The sequence below is a fragment of the Antrostomus carolinensis genome, unplaced genomic scaffold, assembly GCF_000700745.2.
Source record: "Antrostomus carolinensis isolate BGI_N321 unplaced genomic scaffold, ASM70074v2 scaffold15264, whole genome shotgun sequence".
In the NCBI taxonomy this organism is placed as follows: Eukaryota; Metazoa; Chordata; class Aves; order Caprimulgiformes; family Caprimulgidae; genus Antrostomus; species Antrostomus carolinensis.
The window spans coordinates 43,823-62,061 of NW_010311560.1; the positions used below are offsets into that span (position 1 = coordinate 43,823).

General features: G+C 41.7%; 1 protein-coding gene across 3 annotated transcripts in view; it reads left to right on the forward strand.

The window, feature by feature from the left end:
* SASH1 (SAM and SH3 domain containing 1) overlaps positions 1–18,239 on the forward strand; it is a 60,366-nt gene that overhangs the window by 29,466 nt on the left and 12,661 nt on the right. For 2 of the 3 annotated variants that reach the window (XM_029084693.1, XM_029084694.1), the window contains exons 7-13: positions 1,689–1,821; positions 5,856–6,202; positions 10,569–10,640; positions 13,073–13,216; positions 15,378–15,513; positions 16,571–16,740; positions 17,805–18,014. In XM_029084693.1, the coding sequence (XP_028940526.1) occupies positions 1,689–1,821; positions 5,856–6,202; positions 10,569–10,640; positions 13,073–13,216; positions 15,378–15,513; positions 16,571–16,740; positions 17,805–18,014 (1,212 nt within the window). Of the gene's footprint in view, positions 1–1,688; positions 1,822–5,855; positions 6,692–10,568; positions 10,641–13,072; positions 13,217–15,377; positions 15,514–16,570; positions 16,741–17,804; positions 18,015–18,239 lie in introns of all 3 variants that reach the window. The other variant, XM_029084692.1, reaches the window with a different exon arrangement.

Sequence of the window (18,239 nt, forward strand, 5' to 3'; positions counted from 1 at the left end):
AATTCCTACTGCCATCTGTGGTCCATTTGGTATTCCTTCTTGTTTTGGAATAACATAAAGTTTGTGGGAAATCGGTAATTGGCAGTGCCCTTGCAGAAGGTGGCTGAAGTTTGCTCTGGTGTGGTTCTGCTGGCCTTGTGAGGTGCATGCCTGCAAGGTAGGCTTTCAGAGCTGTCTCAGCTCCTTCAGGCACTATTTGTGCCTTTTAAAATGTTCCTGTGCATCTGCAACTGCTCATTGGTGTCCTGCCCCACGGCATCTACCATTATTACCACATCCTGATATTTAACTGTGTTAGAAAAGCAGAAACTGTTTTTATATTTGGCCCATCTTTTATTCAGCCTCTGGATAAGTAGACAGCATTTTTGTGGAGAAGAGGAGAGGGTGGCTTTTTTTTTTTTTTTTTTTTGGCTTGCTTTTGTTGTGAGATTTTCCTTTTTTTAAAAGCTTCATTAAGGAGAAGGAGAAAAAAGGATGAGCGTGCCGTGGAAACACAAACGACAGGAAGTTGTATGAGGGTTTTTAGAGCCGACTATTAGGAATGTGGCAAATTGGCTGTGACTGCGGGTGAAAACAAAGTAAGGTATAGGATCCATATGCTCCAGCTGGAGCTGGTGTCGCGCTCAGGAATGTACAGTGACGTGCAGTGCCAGGTCTGTCCTGACCGAGCCGGAAAGCCCTGCCGGGCTCCTCTCCTCTCCCTTTCCCTTCTCTTCTCTTCCCTTCCCTTCCCCCTGCCGCCTTCCACATTCTGAACTGATTAAAACAGAGGAAGTAGCACATTGAATGTTGGATCTGGCTTGAAAATCGAAGTCATCTTCTCGTTCACAAGGAATGGATTGTTTCAGCTTGTTGTGTCACTGCTGCTGGAGAGAGGGGAATTTTTTTTTGTCTCTGTAATGTTTGATACTTGAGGGAAAACAGCTGGAACTGAGCATACTGGATCAAATGCAAAACGAAACGGGATGCTGGGGAATATGGACTGCACTGTATATCTGAAAAGGTCAGAGTTTTCCCTTGGTCAGTGCTGGAGGAATGCTGTGTCCATCTTAATTCCAGCCTCGAGAGCCTTCAGGAGGAGTGTACGGAGCAGGGAGGAGGAAAGGAATATTTTGTAGCTGTGGCAGTTCGTGAGTGAGGCAGATGAGGTCTCCTCCTTCCTTTTCCTTCCCGTCTCTTTCTTGTGCTGCTGTTTTTGATTTTCTGGGAAGAATCAGGGAGGGGAAAAGAGAAGTCGTCAATGACAGAGCTTCAGTTTGGAGAAGCTGTTTATAACCAGGTTTAAACAGCAAGTTCTGAGATGCCAGACAGACCAGTGACTGACCCAAACCACAGGAGCATAACTGGTATGGTAAGAAGAGCCCTGGGAAAGAGCCCTGCCTGAAACGTACTGAGAGAGGACGTGGAAGTAGTTATTACACAATGCATGGGAAGAAAGACAAGGGCAGGAATAGATCTTACGTTGCACAGATTTAGAAATCAAAATGGTATGTCACAATTTCAGAAAAAGAAGGAAAAAAAGAAAACCCTCAGTAATTTAAATGTTTCTGTCTGACCTGGGCTGAAAATGTAACATCAGTTACAGAGCTGCATGGACACAGCGCAGCAGATGAGCTGGGTTAACTTGACTTGAAGGAGCAAGCTGTGGAACTACTACTTTATTAATATTTCCTTTGTTTCTTTGCCAGTCAAGAGAACAATCCGATGATGAAACAGAGGAGTCGGTGAAGTTTAAGAGGTTGCACAAGCTGGTGAATTCTACTCGCAGAGTCAGGAAGAAACTCATAAGAGTGGAAGAAATGAAAAAACCCAGCACAGAAGGTAAAAAGCAACGTGCATGTGTTTAAAATTGTGTGTGTGAATACATGTTTCTGTTGAGAGGGGACCGAAAGTGGAGGGCTGGAGGAGGAAGGGATGGATTGTTCTTAAGGGACGGTGGGAAAGACTGCCTTGTCTATGGTGCATGCCGTACCCAAGTAATTGCATTTTGAGACTGTGGAAGGAGGAAAGTGACAGCCTAGGATGTGGTTACTGCTGATCTCCTGCTATTCCCAGAGCAGCACTGGAGAGCCCTGCATTAAGAGATTAGAACTTGGTTTATGTTGTATGCCCCGTGCTGGGGAGGGACTGAGACTAGGAGCAATCCCAGCTGGCTGCCCCACAGCAAGAAGGCAAGGAGGTAAGCAGAGCCACCACCATGTTGGCCTGGGACAACACACAGGTGAAGCTCTCCCTAGTTCTGGGTGCAGTTGTGCCACACGGCGTCATCCTGTGGCAGAAGCACAGAAACTCTATCAGGCATTCTTGTGGGATAGCGACTGCCTCATGTAATATTAACTCCTACTTGTGGGAGAGCCTTGCTTGCAGTTTGGCTCCTGAATGAGCCTTGCTGCCGAGAGAGAGGGAGAGAGGAGAGGGCAGAGAAGGGAGGAGGGTGGGGAAACAGGAAGCAGAGTTCAGCCCCTGGAACACCATGCTGCAGAATTAACTCCGGATGACCTATATCTGTGTGTGAGCACTCAGATTACTGGAGCCTGAGCCTCAGGAGTGTCTCTACACAGCCCTGCTTGAGTCCTCAGTGGAATTGTGGGCACCACTCTATGTCAGTGGCCTTCCCAGGATCATACACCAATTCCCCTCAGCGTTGCAGTGAGCTGAGCTGTAGTATATGATTCCTTCCTAGTGCATTTAAGGAGAAAGTGTGCATCTTCTTGGGTATGTGGCAGGAGGCTGTTGGCAGATTTAAGATCTAACCTGCCTCTCCTGCGTGATGATGGTGTTGCTGACTGGCCTGAAAGGCACAGAGTGGTCTAGAGATCTAGACTGGGCAGCTGTCTTCGTCTGAAAAGGTTTTGTCACCTCATAGCATAAAGGAGCATAAAGCTGAGTTACCTTAGAAGCAAAAACATGGTTTATGAGACGGGGCAAACAAAACAGGGCTATTTTTCCTCTGCTCTGGGGAAGGAAGGACTCCGGAGAGGCCTGTCCTACTCCCTCGCTCCCTGGGGGCCTGGGAAAAGCTGCAGGGAGCAATCAGCCAAAAGCTCCAGGGGTGGGAGCAGCTGCAGGAGCAGGCAGCCCAGGGGCCACTGAGAATGCACACATGCTGTCCACCAGTTTGACTGGACTTTCTCTTCAGTGTGCAGTCTGCTTTGCTCTCTGTTGCATCTCTGACAGTGCTTCACCTCCCTATTTCCTTTTCTCCTTCAGTCTTTCACTTAAGTGTCCCAGTTCCAAGGTTTTTTTTTTTTTTTCCAGTTTTCCACCACTGGCCCCCACAGAAAAATCACCAAATTAACAATTGTCTCAAAAAAAAAAAAAAAAAAAAAAATTGCTCTACTTCCATGCTTCTCCATCTCCTACCTGCCTTCTCTGGTTTAACTCCAAGCTTTTTTTGAATAAATTATCTATAACTCTGAGTTTGTCCTTTATCTAGCACTCCGAAGTTCCTTTGTAGATTGCCTCTTGGGAAACTCTGGATTAACATAACACAGATTACTTCTGCATAGCCTTTACGTAAGTGGAAGGCCTGCTACATAGCCAAGTCTACACTAGGAGTAGGTATCTGTGACTTTGCTTTCAGTAAATTCTCCCCACATCCAAGTTTTCAGATGGTGAATTAAAAATGCTTCATAAATGCATATCCCCGTATCTCATAATGTAGGTCTGTATTCCCATTTGGATATGTCAGAGGGCTCTGCAAGATCACAAAAAATACAGTGGTCGGATTCGGGGATTGCTGTCTGACCTCCCAAGTTACCTGTGGTTGACTAGATTGGTTCTTGAGCTGTTTGCTGCTGTTATTTGAATGTGTTATGAATGTGAAATAACATGAAATCCTAGATGGCTAGGTTTTGGGGAGCTGACTATAAAATTTGATTGAGCAACATCAGTAAAATTTCAATAAATTAATCAGTGTTCAGCAGCCTTTAACAAAGTGTGAGAGTAGCCTTGGTTTGAAAACTTGACGTGATTTCTCAGAAGAAAGATTCTTCATAATCCTCCTCAAGGATTTCTTCACAAAGAACAACTTTGCCACATTTCCCTTATATGTTCCTGTAGTTTTTAAAGAAAAGTACACCAGTACCAGATCCTCTCCCACATTTCTTCTGTTGACTCACACTAAATATACATCTGGATGATCTGATGCTCACTACAATGTGCCAGTATCTGAATCCATGTGGTTTTTGTGTTAGTCTGCTCCTAGTGAGCTGAATAACCAAAGCTTCCTAATTCCCGGGCACCATTCTTGTATAGCATTTAAAAAGAAATCACATCTACATCTGTGTCATTATGGCTTGGTGTCATGGACTCACTCCAGATAACATCTGTTACAGTGTTGACACACAATGCATATTTTACAAGCTGTTTAAAAACATATTTACTCAGTGGACTAAAATTGTTTATCAGCACATACTCAGTCCCAGGAGAATGTCTATTTTATGTCCAAATTGAGCAGTAGAGGGGGGAAAAAGAGCAAGCTGGACAGTCCACTGAAAGTGATTGTCAGAATCAGACTCAAGTCTACAGACCTACCCCAGAAAAGTTCTCAAGAGTGAAAGTTGTGTGTCAGATGTGATCCACTATCCCTTCACTGTCACAGCAAGTTTTATCTTGGTAAAATGGCAACTTAGGTTTCAGCAAATGTGTGTTAAATATGTTTTGCGAACAGAGTGAACTGAAGGTGACACAGGAAGCATGTTACAAGGCAACTAATCTTCTTTCATCTTAAAATATGTCCCCTGTTGCTGAGTTTAGTAAATCGTTGGTATTTTGGTCATGGTTCTAATTTAGCTCTGCTGTAAGACTGTGGAAGCAAAAGATGAAGGCAAAGTTGAGTCAGGCAAGGAAGTTGTTGTGGGAAGAAATAAATACAGTCACATTTCTGTGTTTGTTTCTGATACATAACCTATGAATGCTGTGAAATTTGTCAAGCAGGACTGAGGTGGATGTGTACTCTTGTTTGACTCTTTCCTTGTTATTGTATCTAATACCTGGCTTATACCACAGAAAGGTTTCTTAAATAATAAATGTGAAAAGGAATTACAGTTTCAGGTCTTTTATTCCCTTCTCTCTACTCCAAAAAGGAGATCTGGCTGTTTGCCCATCTCCAGTACTTGCATTGCAAAAAAGTCTTCTTCCCTTTTTGTGAAATATGTATTTGGTGACAAACAAGCGTTTCTGTCATTACCAGGACACTGTTGAAATTGGCAAGCCTGTACTTTGACTTACTTTTTTTTTTTTTTTTGCATCTGTTTAAGTAAATTCTGTGTGATTAAAATTGGTGCCTCTTCCCCCATGAAAAACCCAAAGATTTTAATTTCACTCTGGAGCTCAGCTCCATAGCTTTCTGGGGAAAAATACTGCTTTCTGCAACAGCAGCAGCACTGGGAATTGGAAAACTGGACCTGAAAGATACTTCTTTGGTTTTCAGTACCTGATATATACTTGTGACCTATTGTAATCTCACTAGAGCTGAGCATCATATGCAAGTATCAGGAGAAAAACATGTGAAACAGATCCCAGTTCCAGCTTTTAAGGGGTTCTTAGTGAGAGCATCTGTGCTCTTACTTAGCTGCAGATGAAAGAGAGAAACTTAAATTAATGATGAGTTTACTTACAGGTTGCTGTCATCTGTCCACTGTTAACTCATCCCAGAACTCTTACTTCACAAATGGAAGGAATTGCTTCAGATTTATCCACTCGCAAATACCTTCTGGGCCACTTATGTCAGGAAGAGTTTTCTTCCATTTTGAGTGGGTGATATCTTAGATGAATACAATAAGGCTCTACAGGGAAACATCTTGGAGAATTACAAATGATGACATGCGTTGTGCTGCTTTTGTCCCTTGTAGGTGTGGAAGAGCACTCACTTGACAACTCTCCTATACTGGATGACAGATCAGCACTTTACTCTGGAGTTCACAAGAAGCAATTCTACTTTGATGGCTCCTGCGAAAAGCAGCCAGAGGACGACTCGGACTCACTTACTACTTCTCCCTCATCCAGCAGTCTTGATACGTGGGGAGCTAACCGGAAGCTGGTGAAGACCTTCAGCAAAACTGATAGCCGTGGCCTTATCAAGCCTCCCAGAAAACTCGGGACATTTTTCTCTTACCCAGAAGAGGAGAAGACCCAGAAAGTTTGCCGCTCCTTGACAGATGGGGAAATGAAGAAGAGCCTCGGCTCTCTGAGCCATGGGGTAAGTACAGAAAGCATTTGCTTTTATGACAGCAACAGGCACAAGCACCATCTTCTGGTGTCCCTGGAGGAGATTCAGAGTGTAAGGAAGCAGATCCGATTGAAGAAAATGGATACTAACTATTCCTGTTCCAGAGCTTTTCTTTGCCAGCGCCCTGCTAGGAAAGGAGCATCTCCCGCAGCTTGCGACCTACAATTACCGCGGCACAAAACGAAAGGGGGTGGAGGTTGTGGCTTCCCAAACAGAAGGCTACGAGGGCGCACTTCTGTCAGCGAGTTCAATATTACCTATGTGGTGGAGAGAAGCCTGTACAGTCACCTCAACCTCTCACAGCTGGTGCGTCCCGTTACTGACAGGACCCTGAGCAAGGCCGACAAGCAGGACCTGAGGAGATGCCTGCTGGAGGAGGATGAGGCGGCCAAGAGGAAGTGGGCTGCCACAGTGGATCGCTGTACTAAAAGGGTTCTCTTGAGAATCCACCAAAAGTCTGTGAGTCAAAGAGTTGCTGTGAAGGTGGTCTTCCAGTTTCTGTGAGGTTGCAGTCAACACTTTCTGCTTTGTACTTTTAATTAAAATTCAGTGCTTCTGCTTTCCTTGCTGGTAGAAACTGTTAAGCCCTGTCATTCAGCTGTAAGGGAAGAGTTTGATAGAATCCCATCAGAGAAGAGTTTTGTTGAGTCTGCAGTTTCTATGTGTAAAGAATAACTCAGTGAGAGAGAGCAAATATGACAAAATGTTGCCTTTTAAATTCACCTAGTGCAGAAATTGAGATCACTGGTGAACAGAGTTTTGAGATGCTATGAACATGTTCTTTGTGATGCTTTGGGAGTTGATATTCTCTTAAAGGGATATTGGGAGGTGAACAAAATTCTCAGAGGATTAGGGCGTCCTTAGTCAACTGTGCTCTCTTTCTCTCCTGCTGTCATTGCCTCATATTGGGCCTCCCCTTCTCAGTTTGCATCTCATTAATTCACCCACCCAGCTCTGTATTCGTCACACAGCTGCAGAAAGACGGGGAGTTTTAAATTACGTAGACGCTGCCCTCCTGCTTGCTGCTCACCACCACGAAATGTGGCCCTTTTGCTCTGTCCCTGGCCACTGCTCCTTCTTTCCAGCATGAGGGGAAGGTGGCACCTTCCCTCAGAGCATTGTGGAAAGGGAACAAGGGGTGACCAAAAAAGGAAATGTTGCTGTGCAATGGGAAATTAAGTGATTTGAGCACTCCAGAGAGATCCAAAGCTGCTTCCTGATTATATGACCCAGTTTTGACAGTTCCTTTAACCATGATGCTGAGTTTCCTAGCAGCTTGCCTTTGAGGCGATCCAGAGCTCCAGAACTGGGTCAGCTGGTCTGTTGTCTAGTTGACAATATAATTATGTTCCCTACTTCAGAGGGTGGAAACAGCAGTGCACCCATAACTTTAAGGAAGATATTCCAGTGAACAATACAGTAAAACCAGCTTTTCCTCTTGAACTACAGATTTTATTTTGAGAGGTCTCTGCTTTATTTCTTCAGATGCGAAGTATTCTCGATATAAGAGTCACAGCCTTGGTCTCCTTGAATAACCTCTGGGAGGTGACCAAGCCAAACCTTCATGGTTCACTTTTTGCTCTTCAGCCACAAAATAAATAGGTTTTTTTCCACACAATACCATTAACATTCTCTTTTGGCAGCTTCACTATTTCTTCTGCATTGACTGATTGCCCTGCCACTCAGAGAGTAGTTTATTTTCACAGGCACTGTACTCAAAATACATTGTTTTCTTATAAGGATATTACAGTGATAAGAGAAACCTTACTCGTCCTTCTGTGGGTTGAACAAAAGGGGTTTCTCAGGCAAAAGAGCATCCTCGTATATGCTAGAGATGCCTCATAATTAAAAATACCCTCTAAAACTGTCTTTGGAAATACAGATGACAAAGCCAAGCTTCTCAGTTCCTCTAACAAGTAGTCTCACTATAGTAATTTCATCATGAAAACCGTCTGCTCCGACTGTTGCTAATTCATAGAGATACAAATGGAGAAGAAATGGATAGCATTTTGTTGTTGAGGGTACTCCTCAGTCAGCTGTTCCTCCAGCCTCATTTGAATGGGATAATTAGTGGAGACACGCTGGTCTTCCTAGCTTTTTCAACACACTTCTTCCTGAAACCGCAAAAAGATGGCAAACTTCAACTAATGCCGCTGCTTCTTCCTAGAAGCACTTAATGTTTGTTTGCTGCAACCTCAGAGAAATTGCAATGCCTGTGTATTCAGTGGAATTGGTCACTCTGTCTTGCCTGCCATTCATTTTTGTCATTTATATTTGTTTCAGTGACCTGGACATGCATGAAATTTTCAGATCGCATCAGTTTTTATTTTCTCCCAAAATGATGATACTTTTGATTGCATGGCCATTCCATTGAATATCCCTCTCCTCATCCACAGACCTTTTGTTTGGTACAGTATTGCTGGGGTCACGATTGGAATCTGAAGGTGGAAGTTAAATGTTAACTCTATGGGGAGGTCAGTAACGAAACAATAAGCAACCTTAATATGGTACATTTATTCGGAAGCTTTTAAGCAACATTTTGCGAAGACTGCTTTAGGAGGAGCTCTGGCTGGTGTGACAGACACGTTTGCTCAGAGCAGTTCCAGATGTCCTCTCTTCGTTGCTGGGATTACCATACACTGTAGGATTAGTTAGAGTGGACTCTTCACAGGGTAATATTACTCATAGCTAAATGTGCTGTGCTTTAAAAATTGATCTTATTACTTGTGGTTGGTCTCAAATGCTTTCTCAAAACAACTTTTAAAAGCTATGCCATAGTCACATTGCCTTCTGGAAAAAAACACTTAAAAAAAATTCTAGGTGAGAGCACTCTTAGGTACATGAAAACTAAAAGCTAGAAAATAAAAGATTTTTAAAAGCTATTAATCTATTAGTATGTATTCTGATTAGCAGTGAACAGGGCAGGAAGAATGTTTACTGAAATAGAGCTAATTGATATAATTGTTTATTAAGTGGCACAGTTTATAGAGCTTGCTTCTTCCTAATAGAGAGTCGAAGCAAACTGGTAGTTCTCAGGTGGTGGGTCTTCACTGACTCCCAGGTCCACACTCACAGTACTGATGGAACAATCCTTTGTAGGTCTGATCTGATGCTTACGTGTCTTTGAAGTTACTCTGTTGGGTAGTTCACGCCCTAAGAACTTACAGTTTTCAAGTGGTTGATCTTCTGCCTCCTGTTTGTTTCAACTCTAACTCTGAAGAGAATACTTAAAATAGGCATCTTCCTGTCTCACAACCCCACATCCAGAGCCCAGAATGGAATTTGTGCAAACTGTAACTGCCATACCTTCATTTCCCTGAATAGCCCTGCGACACTTCAGTCAGGGCCAGGTACTTGAGTACTGTGCAGCTGGTTGTTCAGTGGCCAAATAAAAGGTCAAAAGTTTTACCTTTGGGGTTGCAAAGCAAGAGCTGGATTCTCTTTGAGCCCCCCTAAGTGTCTTGTCTTTTTTTCCAACTGATACCAAGGCTTTAGCAGAGATTTGTCTGCCACATGTAAACAATGGTTGACTGTGGAAATGCCACTATCCTGAGTCTGCTTGCACTCTGCTCTTGGGAGGGAAGCAGTGTCATAGTGCCAATTTCCTTTTGTTATTCAGGATGATTATGGTAAACTTCATCTGTGCATTCAGCCAAAACTGAGTCACTCCAGTAGGTGACTGTGGAACTGCAAACCCAGTGTACTTTCTCCCAGAAATAGCAGAGCTGCCACATACAGCCACAGGTGTGATGGTAAATACCTAATCTAGAGTCAGGGCTTGCCAGGTCTCTGGGGACACGATACTTAGGGATAGCTGGACTGGTTTGTCCCTCCTTTTACCAAGGGCTTGCCCTGCAAGGCCTCTAGTGTTTCCCTGTACTTCAGTGAAAGTGGAAATGCAGCTATTTCCAGAAGGTAGGTTATTCAGTGCTGTAAAAGATTGGTGGTTCTCTGTTGCAGTGCTGCTGTGGACTTATTTATGAAGGCAGATGGGAGTGCTGAGGTGGAATTGCCAGAACCTTGGAAAACTTGATGCATAAGATCAACAGTTTCCTCAGACCAAAAAGTCTTCTTTTCTTTTTAAAAAGAAGAGTAGGCAGGAGATGACTCAACAGCAGCAGACCTTAGGCCAATAAGTTGTTTTTGGAAAAGACAAATGACTCAAATTGCTTCGTAACAGATTTCTTGATTTATAATCTCCCATACTTTTGTTTGTTTGTTTGTTTCTGTTTTTGCAGACATTTGTGTTTTCACGGGTGTTCTCCAAATCACAGATGTTCTGAGTGAACTAATCATTGTGATAGAACTGTATCCATCATTTTTTTTTCTTTTGCAGAGAACCTGTAGCTTTGGAGGATTTGACTTGACAAATCGTTCCCTTCATATTGGAAACAGTTCTGACCAAATGGTGAGTTTAAGAAGGCGCAGACCTGAAATAGCATCAAATGAAATGCGCAATAGAGTTATAATGGACTGAAGTGTAATTTAGGTCCGTAATAACAGTTTGGGGATCCAAGAAAGCAGAGTATCTTTGTTAACCTCAAACTTCCTTAGCTTTGAGAATAACATACCCACCCATATCCATGCGTGTATAAGTATTTATATACCATATGTGTAAAGAGGCAGGAGCAAGTGATGAAAGCGTGGATCTGGGGGCGCATCTGTGGGCTATTCTCACACCTGACTTCCTCAGAGCATCACCCTGGGCAAAACATATGATTAGTATACTTTCTTGGTAAAAATATTTACTGTTTGGAATGATGAGGCAAACTTTCATTTTCTGAAGGTCTGCAAGTTATTCGGGTGGAAGTCATTATGTAAGAGATTTATGATTTGTTTTCTCATTGTATCTAAGAGCTCTAGAGTAGACCAGGATCCCATCATGCTGGGTGCTGTGCAATTGATCTCACAGTTCTTTGTGTTTAAAAAAACAACCAAAAAAACCCCCAAAAAACCACCTCCCCTGAGAATTAATTCCATTTTATGTTACTCATGTTGGTCCCAGTCTTACTGTTGGTCAGCCTGGGGCCAAAAATAACAGAACAGAAATGAGCCAGAAAAATATATCAAATGAAATTGCCAGCATATTTTGTTATTTTGCCCATATATATATATTCTTTTCTTTACTGTTTCAACATTGGCTCTGATAACTTCTCTCTTCACTTAAATGAAGTCTAAATTCTAAAACATTTTATATGTTAGCATATTATTTTTCATGTCAGCTGGTGTTTTGGAGGTTGTTTTTGTTTTTCTGATTTTATTATTTTTTTAACATCATAAATTATCCCTAAACTGGCCACAACCATGGGTGGTTATTTTATTGATCAATTTTCAACTCAGTAAGAAAATTAACTTACGAACTTAGTGTTATCTTTAAACATAGATACTTTGGCATATTTTGTTCAGATTGGTTTTGATATAGGGAAGTTTGAAATCTAGATGTTATAGTTTTCCCCACTAGCATCATTAGTGGGAGAGATGCAGTGCACCAGAATAATGTATGCAGACCAAGAGTTTTTTCTTGAAAACATTTAAGTCCATTAAGTGGAAGGGTTTTTCCCAAAAAGATAAGGCAAAGAGCTGTCCTTAATTTCTGCTAAAAGACCAAAATTTACCAAAGAAGTTGTAATCACAAACAGCTTGTAAAGGGAAAAATATATAATTGTCAGAAATGAAGTATCAGCTGAATTTCAGAGTAACTTTTTGTGAGAACATCAGTAAAATAGCAAACACACAGAAATTTTTTTAAAAAGGTAAATCTTTTATGTAGATTGTAGTGTTCACTTATTTTAGGGTTTGTTGTGGTATGTACTTCGCTTGTCCTCAGAGAGATTATTGAACCAAGTCAGAGACCAAATTCAGTAGTCAATGTATTTGGCCAAACAGATTTTGGTCCTTTTTGCATTGTGACTTTTGGTGCACCGCTGCCAATGGAGGGTGCTGGTAGTAGCTCTACTCGAGCTGCCTTGCTGTGGTTCCTGACACACTGCACAACAAAAGACCATGTCTAACATGCTGCCTGGACAATCTGAATAAGGGCTGAGTCGTACATGTAAGTTTGGCAAAATGTCAGCTAATCCATGTTAATTCCTTGTGTGGGCTTGTGGCATAAGTAAACTCTGAGTATCTTAAACTGGTTTGGAAAAGATTAAATGTGTTCAAAGCAGCTGGCCTTTGTCATGCACTATATATGGACCAGCTAAATTAGTTCAGCAGTACCTTGTTATATATCTTAAGAATAGCTGTGCAAGTGTAACCTTCTACCATGGTGGATGGATTTAGTAGCTTCTTTTTGCCTTTTTTTATAAACAATCCACAGTGAAACCACAGAGACAGTCATCAGAAGAGGTTAACTGAATGCCTCTCTGAAAATAAAAAGTAAATTTGAGTAGACAAATGTAGGTATCCATATATATATCGACACACAGATATATATATTTGACTAGGATCTCAGAGGTACCTTTACTGTTAAACTGTATGTAGTATTGATCAACATGAACCACAGCTACTGTTGTATGTCCTGTCAGGAGGGCTTAGCCTGGAATCATGGAGTTTTCGATCAGGTCAGATACTTACCTGAAACTTGAAGGGATAAAGGCATCATAACAAACTCCAACAAATCTACACACAGGACCTGAAGAAAAGGTTACAAGTCAGACCTTAGGAGTAAGGTACAGTGGACTGCTACAGTGGTTTGCACAAGGTCTCAATGGTGAAGTTAGAGCAGTGAGCAGGACACCATGCTGCTGTCCTGTGTCTGCCTAGATACCTCTGCTATGACTACTGACAGGAAAATTTACTCTTGTATTTTATAGGCTTAAACCCTGTTTTATTTTGCAGGGCAAAGAAGGAGACTTTGTTTATAAAGAAGTGATCAAATCACCCTCTGCCTCCCGTATATCTCTGGGCAAAAAGGTGAAGTCTGTAAAAGAAACCATGAAGAAGAGGATGTCTAAAAAATATAGCAGCTCTCTGTCTGAGCAGGTATGTAAGGTCTGCAGTGGAATACACTTAAGAGTGTAGAAGTAATACTCAGTATTGATTCTGATGCTACAAGGCATCTCTGAAGAAATTTCTAACAAGACTATGCGGTGTGGCTTATTCCCATGTTCTTATAAAATCCCTCACTCTGAAATGGCTTCCTATACATGCCAAACCGTGAAAATGCATTTTCAGATTTTCATTCAAGTAGCTCATCAGCAGAAGCCTGTGGCTGATGGCATTGCACATCTCGCTCTATATTTCCATTTCTTTATCTATCATCGTTATTTACCAAGGGAACCGGTCTGTGGCACAGGGTCACTGTAATACATTTAATCTGCAATTTACACCTTAGTTTAAATTCCCAGCATAACTTCACATACATGGTTCCTCTCTGCTATTACAGATCTTTTCTCCATGATAGCTTGCCCTCTGCAGCAGCCCATTAAAGCAAATGCACAGTGTAGTCAGAAAGGGGTATCCCACAGAAGATTTTCCTAATATTCTTTCATTACAGATTTTTATAGCTTATTCTTAAAGACAAACCTGAAGTATACACTAGTTGTAAATTAGGCTTTGAATTTTAGTGGCCTAGGAACTATTGCTGTCTTTTCGCCTTTTGGTATGCTTTGGTGGAGTGTCAAAAATTCTTCAGCGTTTGTTTAAAACCAGTCTTGCCACTTGAAATGTGTTAGTGATAGCTTGGAAAGCTGCCGGGCAGGCAGAGCTCTCTCTGTCCAGCATCGCCCTCAAGTGGCCTCATACCGACTGCTGGGTCGCCAGGGATGCTTGCAGCCATAGAGAAATGGAAATGGAAAGGGAGTCACGCCCGGCCAGACCTGCCTTTTGGTGTTAATGCAAAGCCTTAGTGCCTGTAAAAGGAGCACTTTGGAAGATTCAGAATAACAGCCCCAAACTGCAAAATCCAGAGGCAGCATACAGAGGCAGAAAAGTGACCAGTTTTGTGCAATACTTTGCAGCATTAGAGTCCCTATGGACTATTAGCCACACTTATTCATAACCAGGGGCAGTGCTATGGTTATGGTTATTTATTTAAATTTACAATTAAAATGTCTTAAGGTCTAACATGATTTGGTATTGATAAGGAGATGCTTTGGTGTCCAACTAGTCCTACAGTGCCTCTCTGCAAAGTCTGCCCGAGAGAAATCACTTTACAGTGATTTAGCAATACTTCTGCTCTCTAGCTCTCTCCAAGATTGACTTGACCTCTGAAGTCATATGCTGGGATGACTTTTTTTTTTCTGATGATTCTGCAGCATGCAAATAATAGCTTTCATATGAAAGTTTTATGACCACACAGCTCCACAAAAACTCTTCTTGTTTGCAAGCTACAGTTCTTTTGTTTTCAAACTTTTTGGCACAGTTGTTTTAGAATATTTGTACCTTTCTGGCTTCATGACTCAAACTAGGTGCCAGTATCTCTTTCTGCATTCAAAAAAAACAAGCAAAAGCTATTCTGGCCACAAGTATCTACTGCTTTGCTTTAGCTGTGCTTCACATAGACTGACAATTTCAGTTTAGGAAAGACCCTTTTTGATTTCCTGTAATGCTTGACTGAATGAAAAGAGAAATTGCCTCACCTGTTGCACATGTAGCAAAATCTTTTTGTATTTATGCATTTATGTTTATGAGTATTTATACTATGCAGAGGCTGCATTTTCTGCTTAAAGGAGTTTTTTTTTCTTCAAGGTGAATGAGCAAAGGTATCAGAAATTCACTGCAAAAAAAAAAAAAAGTACATTGCTGTGTGTCTCACTTGCATTGTCTGATTTGTTCATTTTCATCTTTGTACAAAATCCTGGTTCAGAAAGCTGAATTTGGCATTAGCTGTTTTGCAAGTACTGCTGGGCAAAAACATGTGTCATTAAAACCTTTGAACTGGGAGTTTTGTGTAATATTTCTTTCTACTCACAGTGCTAGTGTTTTTTAGACTGGGCTATTTGCTCCTGTTCCTGCTATCATGCCTAATAGACTGGGGGCTCTGCCCCAGCTGAGTATCACAAAGTAAGTAGATAAACATAGAAGGTTTTATCCTGTCTGGTAAAGAGCAGAAAAACAGAATCTCTTTCCTTGGAGATGAACAAGCTGCTCCTGTCAGTGCCTGTGTTCATTTACCAAACTGAAGTGGTCCAATCCCTTTCAGGAGTCCAGCCCTGGGGTCATGCCAGGTTCTCCACAGTCACCGCCACCGGACACTGACTCCCTGGACAAACCCAAGCTGAAGGCTGGTGGCTCAGTAGAGAGCCTGAGGAGTTCCTTAAGCGGTCAGAGCTCCATGAGTAAGTTGGGTTGTAATTGCATTGCTCCATTTCTGTGGCTTCAGGGAGCAGAGATCTCCACAGTAAGCAAAATCAAAAAAAGTTAAAGCAGAAGCAGTGGTTAAAAAGTAGAAAGCCTGATGGGTTAGTCATTAAGGGTTTACAAAGAACCGTAAGCTCTTTGGTGCAGAGATTATCTTTTTTGCTTTGTTTTTATACAGAGCCCTGAAAAAGTGAAATCCTGCTTTCTGGCTAGGTCTGCCGAGTCCTGCTATTATAATATAAATGATTGAAGTGAGAATTACAGTCCTTGGCCAGAAGTAAACAGGCTCATCTTTACACTAGATTTCTCCTGGGTGCTCTTGATGGCCATCCCACCCCCCACCTCCAGAGAGACCTTGAGGTTCTCTCATTAACTAGAGGAGTATTATTTAAAACATCTCTGGTTAAGATTATCTCTACACAAAACAGAGTTTAAGTGGGACACAGATGGTGTGAACTTGCTTCACTATGGGTTACTGACTGATGGAAACTGATAACATATTGGGGGGGGGAAGCAGAGAGCTCCATTTTTAAATAACTGAAAGTGTGTTCTGAAAATCATCCGGTGGGTGGGTTCTTTGGGGTTTTGGGGGGTTTTTTGGGTTTGGGGGTTTTGGGAGTTTTTTTGTAATATCAATACAAAGTGTTGTCATAAAACCAAATTTCTGGACATGAAGAGGATTCTGAAACCTTCATGCAGGATTCAGAGCTTATTTTCCTCACATCACTATGCTTTTTTGTAGACAAAACTTCCCAGGAAGATGACATCTCCTGTGATGTACCGTAGAAGTACTGACACTAGTTAAACAACTTCTTAGTTAAATGTTGAATTTGGGAAGACAGGAGTGCAAAGTAGATTAACTAAATCTCCCACCATATGTGTATATAAGAAATAGCAGCGTTTAAGGACTTTTAACTTTGATTACCATGTTTTGTAGAAAGAATACTCATTTTCTGTCTTCTTGCCTGTGTTTGTTTTTGAACCTCCTTCACTGAGAGATTCTTTTTGTTAACTGATACTATGTCTGTCACGCAGGTGGTCAGACAGTGAGCACAACAGATTCCTCAACCAGCAACAGGGAGAGTGTAAAATCAGAAGATGGTGATGATGAAGAGCCTCCTTACAGAGGACCTTTTTGTGGAAGAGCCAGGGTTCACACGGATTTTACTCCAAGTCCTTATGATACAGACTCTCTGAAGCTCAAGGTACCATCTATATCTGTTTTTTAAGGGGTCAAACATTTATTTTGATAAAATTCTTAATTAAGAGCTCTTTGCAAGAACTATACAATTCTTAGTTTTTTAATGAGTTTACATGTGTTTTTTGAAGCCCTTTAACCTGACTTATTCTGATACATTTAAGATTTGCTTGAATTATAGCAAAATGTTACAGAACATAAGTATTAGTATTTATCCTTGTCCAGGGAAAGACACTTCTGTCTTTAGTTTCTGGAAAAATAATAATGTGCCACAGATTCATTTCCATTTTGCAAGGATTTTGTTTGAGATTGGAAAAATACTTTGTCTGCCATAATGAATTAATCCATCAATGGAAACATTTTCAAAATCCTTAGAAGAAACGTAGATGTGCCTGTAGTCATGGTGTCTCTGTAACTTGTTTTGAGCTAATACTGAATTACTTTGCCGACTTTGAGTTGTCACTCCCCCTTTAATTCTTCTGGACATCAGCTTTTAGTATTTTTAGTTGTGCTGTATTCAAACTATCTCACTCCTTACAATGATTACTTAAAATTGCAAAAAGCAGATGTGTGTAAGGCAGTCTGTTTAAGGACACAAAACCAGTTGTGCCTCCATTTCTTTGTTATGGTCAGGAGCACATTAGGAAAAGCAACAGTGTTGCATGGTTCCTTCTGCATTTGACTCCTTTCCTCAGGAGATCTGGTGTGAGATTGTGCCCATATACACCAAGCATGTTCTCATTTGCACCAGTTACAGATAGTTGGACACCTTAGGCACATTTGTACAAAACAGCAGTGGTGCACTGCTGGGGTGTAAGCAGGTTTGTAAATCTGGAGGGTTGGAGTCCATTCCAGGTTCTTTTGTTGTCTTGCTCTGTGGTCTTAGGCAAGCCACTTAGTTCTCTTTTCTTCCACTTGTAACACAAGTATAATCAGACTTTTTTGCAAGAGTTAACCTTTTGACAAGTCAAGAGTGTTATCCCGTGAAAATCTAAGAGAAAGTGGGTGTATTTCCTTGAATATCCATCAGAAAGCATGCCTAAATGGCTTTCTTGCTTCTCTGGTCTGCAGAAAGGTGACATCATTGATATCATCAGCAAACCCCCCATGGGCACTTGGATGGGCCTGTTGAACAACAAAGTTGGCACTTTCAAATTTATCTATGTGGATGTGTTAAATGAAGAGGAAGAGAAGCCGAAACGGCCCACCAGGAGACGTCGGAAAAGCAGACCACCCCAGCCCAAGTCCGTTGAGGATCTCTTGGATCGCATCAACTTAAAGGTCCGCACTCTCTTTCCGTTTACCCTTCAGTTTTGTTTGTGGGAAGAGGGCCACACCTTTGTGGTGTTAGTTTTGGAAGGTGCACACCACAGAATCACAGAATATTAGGGATTGGAAGGGACCTGGAAAGATCATTTAGTCCAATCCCCCTGCCAGAGCAGGATCACCTACAGTAGGTCACACAGGAAAGCGTCCAGGCGGGTTCTGAATGTCTCCAGAGAAGGA